The sequence below is a fragment of the Pinus tabuliformis genome, chromosome 3_2, assembly GCF_031772625.1.
Source record: "Pinus tabuliformis cultivar Carrire ecotype Pingquan chromosome 3_2, CPIR1, whole genome shotgun sequence".
NCBI classification, from domain to species: Eukaryota; Viridiplantae; Streptophyta; class Pinopsida; order Pinales; family Pinaceae; genus Pinus; species Pinus tabuliformis.
In genome coordinates this window covers 606,099,021-606,118,552 of record NC_142302.1, presented here as the reverse complement: position 1 = coordinate 606,118,552, position 19,532 = coordinate 606,099,021, and the positions used below count along the sequence as shown (strand labels likewise).

Below are 19,532 nucleotides of genomic sequence, written 5' to 3'. Positions count from 1 at the left end.
CAATGGCAACGATCACACGCTGAGGATCGAAAAAGGGTGGGTCACAAGACCCTGTCACCCTCACCAAGAAGGACAGAGGTGAGTCCTCATGTCCAGGGGTAGAACCCCTACCAGGCTTGATCCTTAGTGATCAAGTCGTTGAACATCATGCGTCCTAGTCATAGGGAATACAATAGTTGTTGAATTTCCAAGATCATGGTATCTGGGATAGAATCTTAAATCACTAATGCTACCAAACCAAAGATCACAATGAAACTATTTTGCACAGCAAAATATAAACAATAGTAAATCACATATGCACAAAATATAGACAACTTTTTACAATTTTGTACAATAGCCCAACTTCATTATATTAATCAAACTAAATAATACAAGAACCTAGGGCTCCCATACCAGGGACAACGGCCCTCATACATCCACTAATATGAGAATACAAAACTTAGGCTTGGTGTCAGTCCATCGTCAACCAATCTTCCCTCAACAAGATAGTCTAACCATCTGGCTGATGTAGCGTGCTCTCTCAGCTCCTCTCTGTGTATCCTGTACCTGTGCAGTCCTTCAGCTCCCGATCTGCAACATTGCCTCTATCAACGATCTAAGTCCATCTGGCCATTGAACCTCGACTTTCCAATCTACTCACTAGTTGTGTCTTAGTCCATCAAGGCACAACACATCAAGACTCACGTCGAGTTGTTCACAGCTCCACTTGTGAACAACTCTCATCTGTCCACTGCTGCTCCTCAGCTACTTAGGAACTTCAACCCACTATGGTCTTCCTGCGTTGCTTCAATGAAGACCAACATAGGGCATGGAGGGATACCACTTATCACTACAAGATGTCCATCTCCCACAATGAACATGGACTAGGAGGACTTCCCATCATCTGTTGTAGAAGTCCTTCTCCACGCACAAGTCTAGGGTTGCTCAACTACTCCTCTAGCTGATCAAACCTTGAGCCCAACTTCAACCACTCTAGCAACCACCTAGGTCCATGAAGATGGTGTCCACCGGGCTCCAACTTGGGCACTATCATGTTGTCCTCTAACAGACCATAAAATGCCCAATCCTCGTTCTCAATTGGTCCACTCTCACACAACCCTCCAATAGTCCACAAGTGACCAATACTTGTTGTAGCATCTGCCTCTATCTAGGGCATCCTCATACCTAGGAAACCCTACTCTTGGTTGCCAACAAACTCCATCAAATTGTCCTCTCCTAGGACACCATCCACCTAGCATCCATCCATCAACAAGGTGACATCTACAACATATTGTTGCTGCCTCCTTGACCTCGATTTCTGTGCATTCACAAGACTGGTTAGGGCACACAACATCCCTAAACCACAGCTCCAAATACCACTGTATTCCTTATCCAAACAACTGCTCCTTTACTGCCCTTTACTAGGTCTTTCCACACATTGTTTGGGCCCAAGGCTCCTCCTTAAAAACCCTCACAACATGTGGTCTGCTACAGTAAAGGTTGCTGCCCTTTAACACAAGGAAATACCACTTGATGAAGCCATCCCTGCCTCTGTTTACCTGCGCTGCTGCTCTTAGTGGCTGCGGCCTAGAGTCTGCCCTCTCCTTAAGGCCTCACGGCCCTCAAACCATCTCAAGACACATGTTGTTGCTACAGCAGTCCTGCAGCCACCTGTAGCAGAGGTTCCCCACACCTTAATGCACAAAAAAACACTCTCTAACTTACCTTGGATCAGCAGCTAGGATCTGCACTTGAGTCTTCTCCAAAACTGGTCAAAACACGTCCTCAAATCACCTTGATGGATGCCTCAGACCTGCGGCCCTGCTCCTCAGAAATCCGCACCCTAAACAAACCCAAAAATCGTGCTCCTTGCCACTTCTCCTTGTCACAGACTCGCTGTCCAAATCACAGATATCTTTGATGTTTGATGCACTTGAGATATATAGAATGACCTCCAACGTCACTCCTTTTTATAGCCTTCATGTGGGTGTGACATTAGCCCTTAAGGGCACTCTAACATGCTGACCGACTTGTCCTAGTAGGCCTCACAACCACACATTAACTTCAAAAATTCATAACTCAACAATGACAACTCGGAATTGGACGATTCTCGATGTATTGGATTCGTCTCAACATCTACTATCATCCTCATCCATCACATGTCAAAATCTCACCAAGGTTTTGGCCCAAACATCGATGGGTGCAAAACCCCAAGCTTGGGTTTCAAGCCCACAAGGCCACTTGTGGAATTCATTCCTCCAAACCCTCGATCCTCAAGGCTTGGAGTACCTCCCAAGCTACAAAAATCAAGGGTAGTACTTGATGCATCCATCAGTAGTACTAATTAAACCTAACTTATTTTCCCAACTCATTGGCCAAATGAATTATGAGAGGTACTTCCCAGGAGTCCCAAACTACAAGGGTAGGATGTATGATGGGGCATCCACAGGAGAAGGTGAACCACTCATCCTGCTCATATGTCATAGGAGAAGGTGAACCACTCATCCTATGCATATGTCATCAACCATACGAGAAGATGACCACTCACCCTATGCTCAAATAATATCCTCCACAAGGGAAGGTGAACCACTCACCCTGTGATCATATAGCTCCAAGAAGTACCCCAAGCCCCCTCCAGGACCTCCCATAGCTCAATGTCCAACTCAAGTAGGACCCTCTCTTTCCATGACTCCAAGTCTCTCTCGGAAGGCTTGTGAAATTTCCAAAATTGAAATCCTATTGGAGCAACTGGAAATTATTCTTCTAATTGTTAATTAATTTTAATAATTTATTTCCTACGACAAACAATGAATAAATCACACTACAAACTTCATAAATAAAATACTGCGGAAATAATAGCGTTGGAAAACTGAGAAAATACTAGCACACACACAATAAAAATGACACCGTTATTTTTGGACAAATGTCCCTGGAAAAAACCAAACTTGGGAAAACCAATGCAACCGAGAGGGTTTTATTATTATCCAGCAGTGAGATATGAGTACAATCTATGGATGCCCAACTGGCAATCCAAACAGCAAGAAAATATGGCCAAAATTATTTAAGGGAATTTACCTTCTTCCACAAGCAACCCTAGCACAACTTTCCTTTAGAAAAACTCATCCTCCTGGACCCTTTGCGTCAACTTCTACGCAGTGCTTGTGCATACCCTTGGATGCCTAAGCCCATAATTGCCTCTGATGAAGTTGTTCTGCATGTCTCTGCAAAAGAAATTGATTCTCCAACCCTCTGGAAGACTTTCCCGGCCGCTGGAAGCTAAATCGATTTTTCCTCCAGCCAAATCGAATTGCTATTCTGAAACAACTGCGCGGTCCTTTGTGTTGCCTCATTGGGAATAACTCGGCCTCTTCTAGTTGCCTCCTCTAGATCTGGAAAACTTCCTCCAGATCACTATCTTTGCTTCCTCACTGAAGCTCAAACTCTCCGGCAACTAATTGCTGCTACTTTGGAAAATCGAATTCTCTAAGTGACTCTGGCGTATTCTCGATCACCACATCGATCCTTTCTTATATCTTCCTGTTGGGAATCCAACGACCAAGATTAAATCTTAATCAATGGCTCAAATCATTTATGGATTGATCCGTGTGAGTTTCTAGAGAATTCTCACCTTGACTTAATTAATTCTGATTAATTAAATAGTTTTCCTAAGTTTAGACTTAGGAAACAATAAAAGATTTGGTTAATAATCTAATTAAGTCATCTCTAGGTGGAATTTCCAGAAACGATTTCTAGGTTTTGGAGATCTCTTGTATTCTAGCCTCTCTACCAAATTTCGTGGCTAGAACACATTCGATGCTATAGAAACTAACAAGGCTAAGAACTTGGTCTTCCCCAAGGGCTTTGTGAGAATGTCAGCAACTTGTTGATCAGTCCAGATGTGTTGGAGCCTTATTGCTCCCTGTTGTACCATATCCTGGATAAAGTGGTACCTGATATCAATATGTTTGGATCGGTCGTGGAACACAGGATTCTTTGAAAGGTGGATCCCACTTTGGTTATTACAATAAATGATGGTGGTATCCAACACATGCTCAAATAGCTTCACAACAAGCCATACTATCTACAATATATTCGACCTCAATGATGCTTAAAGCACAATCAATTTCTGCTTCTTGATCATCCAAGAAATTGAAGCAAATCCCAAAAAGAAGCAACATCATGACGTGATTTTCTATCCACCACATTTCTAGCCCAGACAACATTAGAATATCCATGTAGTCTCAGATCCTCGGTAGTGTAATTCAGTCCAAGGTTGATAGGATTATGAAGATATCTCAAAAGATTCTTTGCAACAACCCAATGTATATGATGAGGCTCAGTATCAATCAGTGTTTTAAGATTCGGCCGGCTCGGAACCAATTCGGCCGAGTTGGTCAGAGACAAGGCCTCACCAGGTCGACTCAGCTAGTGAACGGGTTCGGCCGACCAAGTTATTACCGAGCCGCCCGAGTTGTTAGAACCGGCCGGGTTATTACTGAGCCGGCCGAGTTGTCTAACAACTTGGCCGGCTCGGTAATAACCTGGCCGACTCGGCCGAGTCCGAGCCAACTCGGCCAGGTTGGATGACAATGGCTCGTGAATTAAAAAACAACATTTTTTTTTATTTTTTTGCTTTTGGGGGACTCCAAGGTTTTCACGATGATACTTTAATGGTTTTTTGTCCCTAAATAAGTTTATCTTGCTTGATCTTGAGAGGTTTGTTTAGTTGGTATCACATATATAGTAGAGACCTCTTAAGGGATAGCTTCATTCTTCTTCAAAACCTTCCAATAGGTCCTTTGCCCCTTTCTTAAAGCAAACCTAACTTTGTGGCCCCAACCTTGGCCCTCCAAAGATGAGCATCGAGCCTTGAGTTGATTCCACGTGATGCTACACCCTTTGATGAGCCTCCAAATGCTAAAATACTAAACTTAAAAGCTTGGACATTGGACTATTTGATGATATGCCCAAATGGACTAAAGATGCCCCCTGGCTGGCCTTGACCCTATTTTGGTGGATGGTGCCTTCTTCCAAAGCACATATGAGGATGGTTATCATTGAGATGACTTAGGAGGGCTAGCACATCCCTCTTTGATGCCAATGCTTACCCTTAGGGGTGCCATGTCACTCACATGCTTGAAAAGAGTGACATAGGGTCTCTCCTAGATGACATCATGGTGGAGGATGCACCTTTTGAAGATGTACACATGCACTTTGGGACTTTCTTGGAGTGAGGAACACTCTTGGACCCTTGTATTAGTTCCTTGATGACTTACAATCTATTTTGGAGGATAACACCATTTCCAGCCTCCTTGGTTATGTGTTTTTTTTTTGATCTCTATATCATCATCATGTATGTATTGGATAGTGCACTGGGTGCCATTTTGATATAATGGATATATTCATGAGCCTACTTTGATCATATGTTGTCTTCTATCTATATTCTAATGTTGTTTGTTTGGAAACATGAATGAAAATCTTTAAAATTATGTTTTTTTATAAAAAAATAAATATTTAATGTATTTTTTACAACAACCGAGTAATTGAAATCGAGTTGACCGAGTCGATACCGAGTCGGATTCGGAGTCAGAGTCGATCCTCGGCTGAGTCGGAGTCGGAGTCAGAGTTTGAAAAATCATGTTGCCTTATGCAGAACTTAGAGCAACAGTCCTTTGTTTTCCTAGGACCAACTTATAGGTTCGGATCGATAGTGCTTCCAAGCTTCACATGGTAACTGTCAATGTGGACATGCCTAGCTCAAGGAGCTTGTTACAAATCATACAATGATTTCTGTCATAACACTTGTTGGTTAATTACTCCTCACGAGATCTTAGCAACATTAATGCAATCTAACATGCCATGATTCTGAGAAAATAATTATATATGAGAGGTGAATCCTGAGACCAGACCCGTGAGCAGAGAATTGTTAGCACATAAAATTAATTATCAAAGACATATCTTTTAACAACATCAGATGTTCATTAATTCATGTCCAAAAGACTTATTTTGTTCTACAATTTTCTAATCATCCACCGTAAATAAATAGTTGGGATCTCATCAAGGGTCTCTCCCACTGAATGGAAAGCCTCTTTAATGACAATTAATCATGACATCAACTTGTCTGTCATGCATCAACAAAATTGTTAGATCACGAAGACAAACTACATCAGGTTTTCATATCATTGTCGTGACAAGTCTTTATCAACTATTCAATTGTATAAGTCATCAATCATTCATCAAGGGTTAGTGTTATGATATTAAGACAAGGCATCCACAATGTCAAGTCATCCAAGCAGTGGCATCTTATCAGAGCCTTATCAAGGTGAATGAAAGAGAGAGTCATTTGATCTTGAGCATTAATCTTACAACCACACTATTGGCATCAGGGTAAACATAATCATCATAGGTACTATCAACAATATTGAAGTCAGCGTATATCTTGATACTATAGAATGCACTACCACATGTACCATGAATCAATGTTGCACAAAAATATGAATCAAGACTTTACTGAGGGTGAGATTCTTGTCATACCTCAAGGCTCGTCTTGATATTACAACTAAATCGTAACATAATTGTACATACCTTGTAATATTCAGATACCTTTGTAGCACATACATGTCATTATTAGGTTCCTTCTCTAGTTTCTTCTTTCCTGCAACAACCCATCACTTTCTGTATGGGCCCCTAAATGATCTTTGAAAAAGATCTTCTTATCACATCTTCAACAAGAAGTTAGAAGTATTCAAATATTCAAATATGCAGAAAGGCTAGGCAATGATAAACTTAAACAAGAGTAGAATCATAAAGAAATAAGTCTAGAAGGAACTCATCTCTAATGAGGGTTGAAGGAAGGTGTCATCTCCCTCTTAATCATGTCACCAAGAGCCTTCAGAAGAAGCGCAATCATTCAAAGAATCACTATTCCCTTCTTAATCATGAGGTACCACAGGTCATCAATAAAATATCACAGATATTGTCAAAGGAGGGGATGCCTCAACTGTCAATAGCCAAATCAAACATATTGTCTTTTGAAGTGAATCTAGGGTTACGTTGAACCTGTCACAAATTTTGATCCTGCTAGTGTTTCAAGATGTCAAGTCTTCATCATATCCAAGCCATACTTCTTCCAAGGGTTTCTTCCAAACCCTAACATCATGCTATCCACCAAACCCTAATTCTCCTTGCTATAACAAGGGTGCCTAGGGTTTCCTTCAAACCCTAGTATTCTTTTAGGTCTTTGACATCATCGATGATCTCAATGACTTTTCTTCAACTTGGCTTTGATACCATGTTAATTTTTCTTAGGGCTATATTGTTCTTTGCTTTAGATAATTTCCTTTTCATCATTTACATATGCATTCACCTCATAACATCATCACATCATTAGCAATTACGCAGAAAGAACAATATCAACAAAAATGCAGTGGAAATAAAAGGAACATCAGAAGAAAAGCATGTACACAAAGAGACACCAGAATTTGCTCAGAGACCAAGGCAAAACCCCACAAGGGGGCAAACCCGAAATTCAACTCTTCTTCTTCTATTAGTTTTCACCAATTGTTCAACATAGATACAAAGAACATCCATACATTAGGTTTGTCTAGAGTGTTGTTGTCATAACATAGCAAGAAGCAATAATCAGATCATGTCCACTATCAATTATACGAACCATAGAGGAACTTTATCAAGTATGCCATTACTGTCAACTGTGTCATAAAAGATTCCTATAAACTATGATATCACATATACCATAGGGGAATTGTCACATTTGTCATCCTTCATTGTCATATAGATTGGATTGTAATATGTCACTGTCATGTAAATCATGACAGTGACATACATATATGTGACTATCTTTTTGATACATATACCATAGGGGAGTTATCACATCTCCCATCCTTCATTGTCATATAGATTGGATTGTAATATGTCACTGTCATGTAAATCATGACAGTGGCATACATATATGTAACTATCTTTCTGATACATATATCCATAGAAGACATAGTCAAGTACAACAATACCATCATATCGAAGTTCACATACATATATAGATGTGAGCCAAAATATACATATATTGTTGAAGCTTATACCCATATTGTTGAGTCTTCTTCAAGGCCCCTGTCATAAGATCAGACAACAGGACCTCTATATATATGTATATCTGAACTTTGAGATCTTTGTACATATACTAGACAAATCATAGAGAACTGAGAAACAATGCCATACATGAACAACGAATTGGTGCCAATGAAGTCTAATGCAACGACCATAATGGCAGAAACCATGTGCATGTTATGCTGAGACCATAGATAAGAAAGATCGAATAATGTCGAGACCATAGAGGAGTCAAAGAATGCCATTACCATTGAGACCAAATGCCATTATAATGACACTGTATTGAGTGCAGAACCATAGGGAGACTGAAGCCATAGCAACACTGTATCATGATCAGAACCATATCAAGAATGGAACCACAACAAGACTGTGTCATGAGCGAAGTTCCGAGCCATAGTCCTGGAACATGAGCTGTGAGAGAAAATATCTAAAATAGATATCACTGATACAAACCCCAGAAGATACCTACGAAATCTTAGAATGTAACTTCCATGAGTTCTATATATCAACCAAAAGTCATATGTGGGGGTCACTATCATAACAAGCTTCGATGCCTATATGCAATGCAATGCCCGTATAAAAGATGTGACACGTATAGATAAGCATGGGCTTCAGTCAACAAAGATGATCCACAAAATATGCGCAAACCATAGTGAGTGCAAGAATGTGATGTCAAGGGTTGATACCACGATAGAACGGTCCATATAGTGCGCTCTATTAATAAAAGGTGAATCACCATAACCATACAAACCGCTAATAAATTATATGCAATATTTTTCTTTGTTGAAGTCATGACAATATCATATAACATAAAACCTTATTTATATAAATCATTATGGTGCCAACATAGTCCTCTTTTTATGGGCCAATTTAGAATTTTAGGAGGGAAATCTTTTATTTAAATTTTCCATGAATATTTAAATATAAATTTCCAAATTCTTTTACAATTATTTGCTCAAATAATTTTCTTGTCCAAAATGGATTTTTTTTTTTTTTTTTATTTTAACCAATATCTTTGTCCGGCTCAAGGGTTTGAACTGGGGACTTAGGATTTTCCATTTACATAAATTCGTCACGACGCTACCCAATTTTAACATAAGGTAACTTGTATGTGTTTTTATGTTGAATTTTCTTTCAATTTTGTAGCTTAGGCCCTAGCTAGGGGCATTGTTGTCCAAGGAGAAGGCCATAAGTGTTTATTTCCTTCTTGGCTTGCTTATATTCTAGGCTTGATTAGGACATGCATATTCTTAGTTGAATAGCATGTCTAATCTTGTCATTATGTAAGTAGTCACCTATGCTACTAATGTTGTTGTGCAAGGTTTCTTTTAGTTTGATACAGGGTACTCTCCAAGCTTGGAGTTGGCCACATTCTCAATTGAATCAACCACCTTCAAGCCATTTGCAAAGCATTATTTCCACCACACCAAGCGATCTCCAAAGGGTTGTCAAAAGGATCTCAAGAGGGCTTCAAAGATCCCCCAAATGTTCTTCCCCATTTGATTATCACATTTTTCTTGGTTCTTTTGTTGTGCTTTACATTGCCACATCAAGCATCTAAGGCTTTATTTGGACTATTGTCTTAACAACAATCCTTCTTGCTAAGAAAGACCAAGTCCCTTGGTATTTCCTTAGAAAATTAGAGTAGGAATTTGGTAGATTAATCGTAGAGATTTTACATAGTTTTTTGCTAACATATGCTAACTTTTTCACCTATTCTAAAAACTCGTTTCTATCACATTTGTAGCTAATTGTTTGTTGTTTTTTAGCAAGTCCTTGCCATTACAAGGGGAGATGCTGGTGAATTTCATCTAGGATCAAACATTTCAAGCACCCAAAGAAGAGCAACTATGAACGTATTGCGAAAACTGTGAAAATTCCTAGACTTGAAGGAACCCATATTGCAGCAAATTTGAATCTACTTCACCTACTTGATTTTTAAATTACATTCATCAAGTTATTCTTCTGAATACTGAAGAAAATTACTTCTACAGCCTACATTAATTAAATATTTGATCTCATAAAACAAAAAACAGAGCAAAGAACAAGATACATAGGACACACTTATTTTTGGACACAATAGTCCCCGAAAAAACCCAATGCAGGAAAACCGGTGTAGCAGTTCTAAGGGTTTATTATTATGCAGGAGAAATAATTGAATACATATCTATGATGCTCATCTAATAATCCTTTACAGAGAAAATACTGGCAAAAATCTGAGTGAGTTTTACCTCACTACACCCAGCAGAATTTTAGCTGATCCGGCACAAGAATGGCTAACCCCGACTATTTTTGTGTTGGCTCTACGTCAACCCTACGTCACCTTCTCTACCCTCTGCGTCAACGCTCCAGTTTGTTCCAGCAATTCCCAACAATTCCAACAATTTCGGTTGTTCCGACAGTTCTAGATTCTGCGTAACAGACAGCTTTTCTGCTCTGCGCTAGCCCTTCTGGCTCTATGTCAGGACTCTGAGGGCACAGATTGGCCTAGCGTCAACTCTCCCAGCTATTACACTGCCTCTCTGCCAGCTCTCTCTGCCTCTTTATCAGTGTTCTCTGGAAAGTCCTCCCGGATTCTCTCTGCCCCATAGCTGCAAGATCTCCCCAATCGATTTTCCTCCTGAGAACAACTCACCTTAGAAAATCGACTTCCTCAATCTCTTTGTGTGTGTTTCCAAATGAACACCAAGCCTCCATTTTATACTTTTCCTATTGAGCCTTCAACAGTCAAGATTAAGTCTCTAATCAACGGCTAATATTAAAACATGACTTGATCCGCCTTCTAGATCATTCTCACCCATATTTTGATTAATACCCATTAATATTTTAATTGCCCTAGGTTTAGACTTAGGAACTCCATTAAAAATATTAATTATTTTAATAAAATACAATCCGGGTGGAATTTCACCAAACATTTTATGGGTTCTTTAGAACTCATGTGCCTTAACCTCTCCACCAATTTTCAATGCTAGAGCACTTCCGATGCTACCAAAAACTAACAAAAACAAGTGAAACTTACCTTTCTAACCTCGTTAAAAGCTTCTTTTACCCTTTGATCTTTCAAGGGATCCATTTGTATCGCCAATTACTCTCGCTCCCTTTATTCATAATGGAGTACTTCTTCTTCTCTTGATTTGATCCCTTTATTTATAAGGGATCTCATCAAGCATTGCAACCTTTCTTAGGATTTCGGGGATTTCCCCGCTAAGCATCTCTCATCCCCATTTGGGAATATTTTTGTGGTTATCTTCTTTTTTGGTTGAATTTAAAATTAACTTAGAGTAGATAATCACATCATAACATTAGAGTACGTTGCAAATTTCCTTCATTTCATGCAAGCTAGCTTAAGTTTCTCTTTCATTTCAACAATCCAATTACAATCTAGTTTAGTTTCTTTTCCATTTCATTGAACCAAACTAGAGCAGTTTTCCATTCTTGTTTTAGATTAAATCTAATTTCATTAGATTTAATTTTTGCAAAGAGTAACAAACCTCCAACAAGTTCCAACAACTTGTTCGTTAAAGTACATTAACTAGAGACCCTTTTGCTTCTATGTCTTCTTATTCTAAGATTGTCGGAAACTGGTAAAGAACAAGGTGAGGGGAAAGGACCAAACAAGAATATTCACTTCAAAATGTTGAATTGATCCTATTAAGGTCTAGCCTTGGGGATACATAGGCAAATTTCGGTCCTAGAGCTAGGGCTTGGGATTCTTGGACATTCCACCATCAGAATGGCCTCAAATTTGGGGAGGAGGGGACCCACTAGAGCAATAGCCTAGAGAAGATCGAAAATTTTCCTTGGGCCAATTCCCGAGAAATTGATGCCTTAGGTGATCTAATGGGGCTAGACTTGGGAAAAGGGGGAAAATGGTAAAAGAAAGGTTAAAATGATCACCCTTTTTAGAGACCAATGCCTAATTCACTTGGGGATATGGAGTCAAGGATGGTAATGAGTAAGAACTTGGTTTCTTGATCAAGTAGGCCCAAAAAGTCAGCTTCATCCAATGTTGAGAGAAAGAAAAGAAAACCGACCTTCAAGCATTTATACTTCAAAGAAAACGATGCAAGTTTATTGAGAAAAATAATCTCTAGGACATTTCGTTCATATAACATTGGACCATACATTAAATCAGCTAAAACATGCTCAATTCCACAATTTGATTATGCAACAACTAGCCCTAATTTCAGCAGTATGCAACAACAAGAATAATAACATCAAAATTTACTTACAACGTTATAGAGTATATCCAAACAACATTTCATTCACAAGACAAAGCTCCAAGACAAGATAAATAACCCAAATCCATACATCAAAATTCATCCATCTCCAGAAAATATCCTCCAAGGAAAAAAATGTGAAGTTCTCTATGATAGAGAGATCCCAAGTGAAGTGATGATACAAATGAATGTATCTAATATCAATATATAGCCTCTTAAGTAGTTCGAATTAGCCTATGGGCCCCTAAATATTAAATAATGTGCAAATAATAACTCTTAATGGTGACAAGCCCACCATACTATCTCATAATGTAAAAACAAGCCTCGTAAGGGGCCAAACAATGATGTATGCATGTCGTAGGACCCTCCAAAGGCTCAATAACATCCTGAAGTGCCATATTGAGGAATAAATTCCTCGAAATATGATGGACAAGGGGGTGGTCCCTTGTTCTCCAAGTAGTAGACCTGTGGTGCTCTCAATGGGTCTGAGGGCACATCAATGACCCCATGGGTATCCATATGAATCGGAGATGTCTGTAGATCCTCTGCAATGGTCCAGGTGGTGGAATGAATGATGCCATGACATCGTATAAGTGTTACGACACCTGCCAAGGGTGTGGGGCTCCTATGGCGGCCTGTTGGGTATAGTATGCCAATTGTGTCACCATCGTCCCAAAAGTGGGTCGCTAGTAGGCTCCGAACATTCATGAAGATTTATGGAGTGTTGTCTGCAGCTATGGAGGCCCATGGCTCTCTATGCACACCCTACATGTGTCAATGTGGACCTCTAGGGTCAGGATCCCATATAGGGAAGCCAAACCCAAATGGAAACCACCTGCAATTCCGCATAAGATCCAATGCGTCCCCTAGGTTTCCAGTACAATTAGTCATTAGAATAATCGTGTAAAAGAGCTTACAAACCATGGATAACAAAGTGAGCACTTCATAATGGCATGCCCTTCGGTAGTGGGCTTTGGCATGTGCTAGTGTATCCAAGTTCCCAAGGGGGTTAGCCAAGTACTTTATTAGGTGGTTTCAGCCCTTAGAGGGGATACTATGTCCAAGGCACATCATTCTAATGGGGTTGGCAAGTGACAAATAGGTGAGATGGAATAGGGAATGAGAGGGGCATCCCTGGGCCACATAATGGGGCATAGGGGTAACTAGATAAGGGGAAGCCCACACCTGGGTATGTAATGTATAGGAGGGAGCATTTTTGGTAGATGAGGTGCCCGGCCTTGATTTTTCCACCCTTTTTTATATGCCTTTTGCCTTTTATGAATTTTCTGTAATTAACTACTCGGGGTTCAAAGGACAAGAGCATGATGTGTATAATATAGCAGTGATTACCCCCTTTGAGGTAGGGCGTTTCATTGCCCTCTAGGGGTTGGGACAATCATGGGTTCCTGAATGATAGAGGAGACTCATCTAGGGCCTATGGAACCAGGGTGATGGCCATGGATAGTGTAGAGCTCATGTCTCGGATTTTGCACACGTGCTAATTATTTTTGTCCCAACCATCTTTTGCATTTTGTGGTACAATTTCCTATTAAATGTGGCCAATTATGCTTTTTATTCTTTTTTTAGTTTCTTCAACCTCTGGGGCATCATTCTAGGCCTGACCCAAGGTGGCAACAAGGGGATAGCGAGGCTAACCTTATGGGGACCCAGGTGGGAGAAATGACGAATGGGGTATAATGAGTTGAAAGGGAGTAATATGTGCGGGTAAAGGAGCAGGACCACGCACCCAAAGTCGGGGTTTCCCAAGTAGTACCACTACCACCCTAGAACCAAATGGTCAATAAAGGAGATCCAAGGGTACCAACCAAAAGAGATTAAGGAGACAAGAATACAAACTAAGCCCACTCTTTCTGCCAAATCCCCCCATCAATCCATACCCAGAAGTATCCATGATAAGTAAACCCAATACTCAATTATCAAATGACAAGACATACCTTTAGATTCAAGAGGCCCACCTTCAAACATACGATCAATATAGGTGGGTGAGGGACCACATGGTTGGCTCAAGTGGCAGAGAAATGGTACAACGAGCTAGTAGGAGGCATCAAGGGGCTCCTGGCTAAGGCTCATCATGGAAAAAAAATTCTCCTGGGGGATATCACCCACAAAGTGGTGGGTAACAAACCCAATGGACAAATGTGGACCCAAATGGGAAATATGTGAAAAGGGGTTACAATGAGCAAAAGGGAATGATGTATTTGGTGTTGAGAAGCGAGACAACGCAACCAAAATCGGGGTTTCCCATGTAGTGCCACTCCTAAGGCTAGTAGCCAATAGTGGAGATCCCACAGGGACTAGGATACAAAACTAACCACCAAGTTGAACAAGAGTACAAACCAAGCCCATTCTTTCCACTGAATCCCCCCACTAATCCATGTCCAGATGTGTCCATGATAAGTAAGCAAAAATACCCAATTACATAATCAAAAGCCATACCTTCGAGGTTGGAAGGCCCACCTTCAAACATATGTTCATAATAGATGGACAAGGGCACATAATGGTTGGCTCAAGTGGCCGAGATGGTGGCACATCGAGCTATCTGGAGACTGCAAGGTGTTGTTGACTGCCAGCTGAAGACAATCTAGAAGAAAATTTTCTCCTATGGGTGTCACCCACTGGTGGTGGGTAACAATCTCCCTTGTCATTCTTCTTCCATATAGTTGATTTCTTAAAGATATCTTATGACTTGTTGTGTTGATGGAGTAAAAGTTCACCAAAGTATCATAAACTTCCTTGGATGTAGACAATTCTGAAACAAAAGTGATGAGGTGATCTTTGATGGATTCAAAGAGAATCCTTTGAGCTCTGATTTCTCCCTTATTATACTTGGCCACTTCTTGAGCATTGTTTTTATCTGGTGCTGGAACTTTGCCTTCAACAAATTGCATGACTTCATTTTCTATAAGGACTAGATCAATCCTCTTCTTCCAAGCTTTGAAATTGGATGCACCTTCAAGCTTGTTTCCTTCTTTGCAGATAGATGCCATTTGATCAGAAGTATTGGACATAGAGAATAGAAGAGTACTTACTTGAGAGAGAGAGAGAGTTGCTACAAAGATGTCTTCAATCAAGAGTGCCAAGAAATTGTGATGTTCAAGCTTCCTTCCTTTACCTCAGCTCTGATACCATGTTTAGAAACCAAGTGCAATGTAATCTAGTCACTTAATTCCTCTTCTTGATAATTACTTATGAATATTAGATTTCTTCTTATTACTTCTTATGTCTTCTTCATCAAGCAATTATATGTTTGTTCAATCATTCAAGAAAAATAGAGATCACAATGAGACAAGAGACACCAGAAATTAGGCTAGTAGCCAAGGAAAAACCCACAAGGGGAAAACCCAACAATCCTTTCCTTATAGAATCAAATCAAAATGAGAGATATCCAAGCCAAGACCAAGACCAAACTGCCACCAAGATACCAAGTCAAACCCCACTCCAAGTCTCCTCCAAAAGTCAAAGTGGACACTAGTCAAACTTCTTCAAATCTGATCAGATTCAAAATTTCGGACTGCAACTAGGGCCAAATTTCAGCCTACAACAAACTCAGAAAATTTTGGCCTTTTTTCCACAGAAATTCGTCCTTCACACGTACAAGCTGATAGAAGTCAAAGATTCATTCAACAATGCTAGTTTCTCCCTGTTTTGACTTGTCTTTCTCTCTCCTTTGACTCAGCCTCTTTCTCCCTCATTAGATGCAGAAGATACTTGCTGTGATGATAAGTGAATGTGCTCCAAGTAGGTCGAATTTGTGTATAATATATAGCTGTCCAGGAGGGTCAAATAGGTGCCACTTGGAGGGCTAGGCCAACTTGGTCAACTTGTGGGCTTATAACTCACAATAAAAATTCAAATTTTCTTTCTTTTAAATGTCCAAATGGGACATGATACAAATTGAAATAACTTTTCTTTTGACTCAAAAATCAATTCTTTTGACTCTAGCATGAAGAACATGCTTGAAAAATTATAATAAATATATCAATAATAAATATACATTATGAAGACCGAACCTAGTTACAATTTCAACAATTTGCCTCAGTTCCTTGATGCATTATTGCCTACTTTGGAGGGTGATGTCATGGTGGAGACCATTTTTCTCCCACACATGTGGGTTAATTTTGGCATTTTGTTATGTTTTAAAGCTATTTCAATGTCGGCTTGTGACCTTTGACCTAGTTGAACGCTCAAGTACATTTGTTTAGGGGTTCTGCCTGTGAGCACTCTTCCAAAAGACACTCCCAAGGGAGAACATTCTGGAAGCAACTTTCTAAGGGTGCGTTTGGATCACTCCTCGCAGTGCACTTACGAAGCCAAGCAAAGAGTGGGGGGGTGCTACCCTGAAATGTAGGGTGAGACTTGGGGCTCCAACAAAAATCCAAACTTATTAGTTGTCTGGGTTCTCTCTATTACTTGGGAAGTCCACAACATCATGTACATCGAATAGAGCATTATCTTTGTGACCCACAGCATGCCACAGCCTGGCCATATGCTGATCTTTTTGCTACAACCTTAATTTTTAGACTGATATGGACATATCTCTTTATGAGAACTAGCAACTCAACTTTCTGCAACAACAACTGTGAGTGTTGTTTCCATCTACTAATGCTAGATTGAGTTTTCTGCTTTTAAGCTGGTAAGACTCAGGGCTCCAACATAAATCCATACTTATAGTTGCCCAGGTTTTCTCTGTGACTTGGGAGGTCCACAAGGCCATGTGTATAAAAGAGAAAGCGGTCTTTATGACCCACTGCATGCCACAAATTGGCCAATAATGTGCTTGGCTTTTTGCTACTACCATAACTTTTAGACTAACATGGGCAATTGAATATCATTTGTAGCAGCATCAATGACAAAAACTGCATTGCTCATAGGAAAGTACCTGGGAGCATAACAAAATATAGCCTTGCAAGGCATGAGTGTTAAACAAAGGGCCGCACTTAATGTCCTTATCAAGAAAGGATAGTCCAGAATCACCCACGCCTGGCATGTTATCATCCATTGACCTGCTGCAACCAGCTGGATCTTCCTCCACAGTTTCAATATGCAATGATGTCTTACTGAAGCAATCAATCGCAGGAAAGATCTTCTCAGCTGTTACTGTACTGCTAGATTCTTCGTCAGAAAAACCAATTTCTATAGCATGAAAATGTTGTGCATTGGTTTCTTCTTCAACTCTAACTCTTTTAGTTGATTCTGTTGTGCATTCCTGTTTACTCTTTCCATCTGACTTGTCTGCCTTAATATATGATATACTAAACTGTTGCTGCACAAGATCTGTAAGCCTTTGGAAAAGGGGAAACGCTGCTCCCTGCAAACAATAAGCCACTAAATAACTAATGGTTGGTGGAATGTTAATAAAAATCCAAAAACAGAATCTTGAGGCATACTACAGTATACAAAGATGTTCAAGTTCAAACCTGCCAAAATGAGTAGCAACCATCAACTAACTTATTGGTACGGCCTTGAAATCCACCTTCGACTCTCCCTTGCCGGAATACAACCCAGTCCTGTCCAAAGAACATCACTGAGGTGAATTTCACTTAAGCTAGAAAACATAAACAAAGAAATGCTGAAAATATAAGATTCAAAACCAAATCACAAATTTGTCTTGAACTTTTCCCTTCTCTAGGTAAAATGGTGATGTTAGAAGACAAACTAACAAATTGAAGGTTGTGCATGTATGTAGTTCAGAGCCTATTTTCCTACAATTGAAATTTATTCATTTTTATGGTGACGTGAACAAGATCAAATGCACTTAAAAATATACAGTAAAAAATCGTCCTTTACAAAAGATTAATCTTGTATAAAACAAGGATACAAGGACCCAAGGCCCTGGAACTGTACAAAACTGTATCTGGTATGGACACAGCCTGGATCAAGCTAAGGTCTGTATCCATACTAGATATAGGACAGATCCCTACAGGATCCTTGATGGATGAATACAGTATGATAAACAGGCCATATTAAAAAAGTAAGAAAAAAAGACAAAAACTGTAAAGGAGAGAAAAAAGAGAAACTTAGGTTTAAACACTTCTCTGGCCTGACTTGTTCACCTCATCCCAGTGAACTGCTCTTAAAGCTGCCAGAGTTAGGGGGTGCACTGCAACTGCAGGTGTGAGAATGCATATTGCCACCATTATAATTGGGGTTTAACAGGGTGTGGACATACATCTCACACATAACAGAACTATGAATGTAAAACAATAAAACATAAACGGCAAATAAATTTGATTATTGATATCGTTGATCAATTAAAGATCTATTTCTACTAAAATGATCAGGATTCTGATTGTTGGGTATGTCACCAACACTACAGGGAGGTCACAGGGAGGGGCAGCTGCCACCCCTGTTTGGGGGCGTCACAAGGAGGGGCAAAGTGCCTCCTGCTCGGGGAGCTCGCCGGGTTAGAGGGAAGTGGCCCCAAAACAGTGTTACTTGGGAGCGGGAGCGAAAGCGGGGAGCAGGAGCGAAAGCGGGAGCGGGAGCGACATTTTCAGAAGCTCCTGGTTTGGGAGCAAATCCCAGAGTGTTTTTTATATAATATATATATTTTTTATATTTTGATACATATATGTCAACAAAAACATGTAGAATAATGAATTAGATATAAAAAACATAAAAAAAACATAGATTGAACCATATAACAACAATCATCTAGAAGTTATAATCTTAATCAACCACGTCCGCAAGTTAGTAACATAGTAACATACAACATATTGAGTCTCATGATTCATCAATCTTAAAGTTTCAAGCTTTCAAAATTCAATATATAACATTTATCATCATTGATCACCAAAGTTGTACTTGTAAGCTAAGTGTAACCATTACAACAAATAATATCTAACATGAAATGAAATGTTATAAAATTAAATGAAATGAAACAACTTTCAACTTGCATGAAGCATCATATTCATAATTCATTACTAATGAGTTATAATTGCCAACTTCAAACTTAAATTTTCATATATTGTTTAAAAAAATATCATAATAAATATGAAAGAGTCAATAGTTATAAAAGCTACTAGACACTAGAAAAAAGAAGTAAATTTATTATCTATTTCTTATGCTTGGGCCTCTTGCCACCACGAGAAATGTCTAATTTTTTAGTCTTGTTGGAAAATCAGGATCTTTGTCATTACCTCCATATCTGTATAGGGATCTTTGTCATTAATATCACCCTCTAAGCATTAA

General features: G+C 39.6%; 1 protein-coding gene across 2 annotated transcripts in view; it reads right to left on the bottom strand.

Annotated features, from left to right (window-relative positions):
• Positions 1 to 19,532, bottom strand: part of ERA1 (Prenyltransferase family protein) — a 381,172-nt gene that overhangs the window by 5,141 nt on the left and 356,499 nt on the right. For both annotated transcript variants that reach the window (XM_089416732.1, XM_089416731.1), the window contains 2 exons: positions 17,759 to 17,848; positions 17,221 to 17,649 (listed from right to left, as the gene is read on the bottom strand). In XM_089416732.1, the coding sequence (XP_089272858.1) occupies positions 17,221 to 17,649; positions 17,759 to 17,848 (519 nt within the window). The remainder of the gene's footprint in view (positions 1 to 17,220; positions 17,650 to 17,758; positions 17,849 to 19,532) is intronic.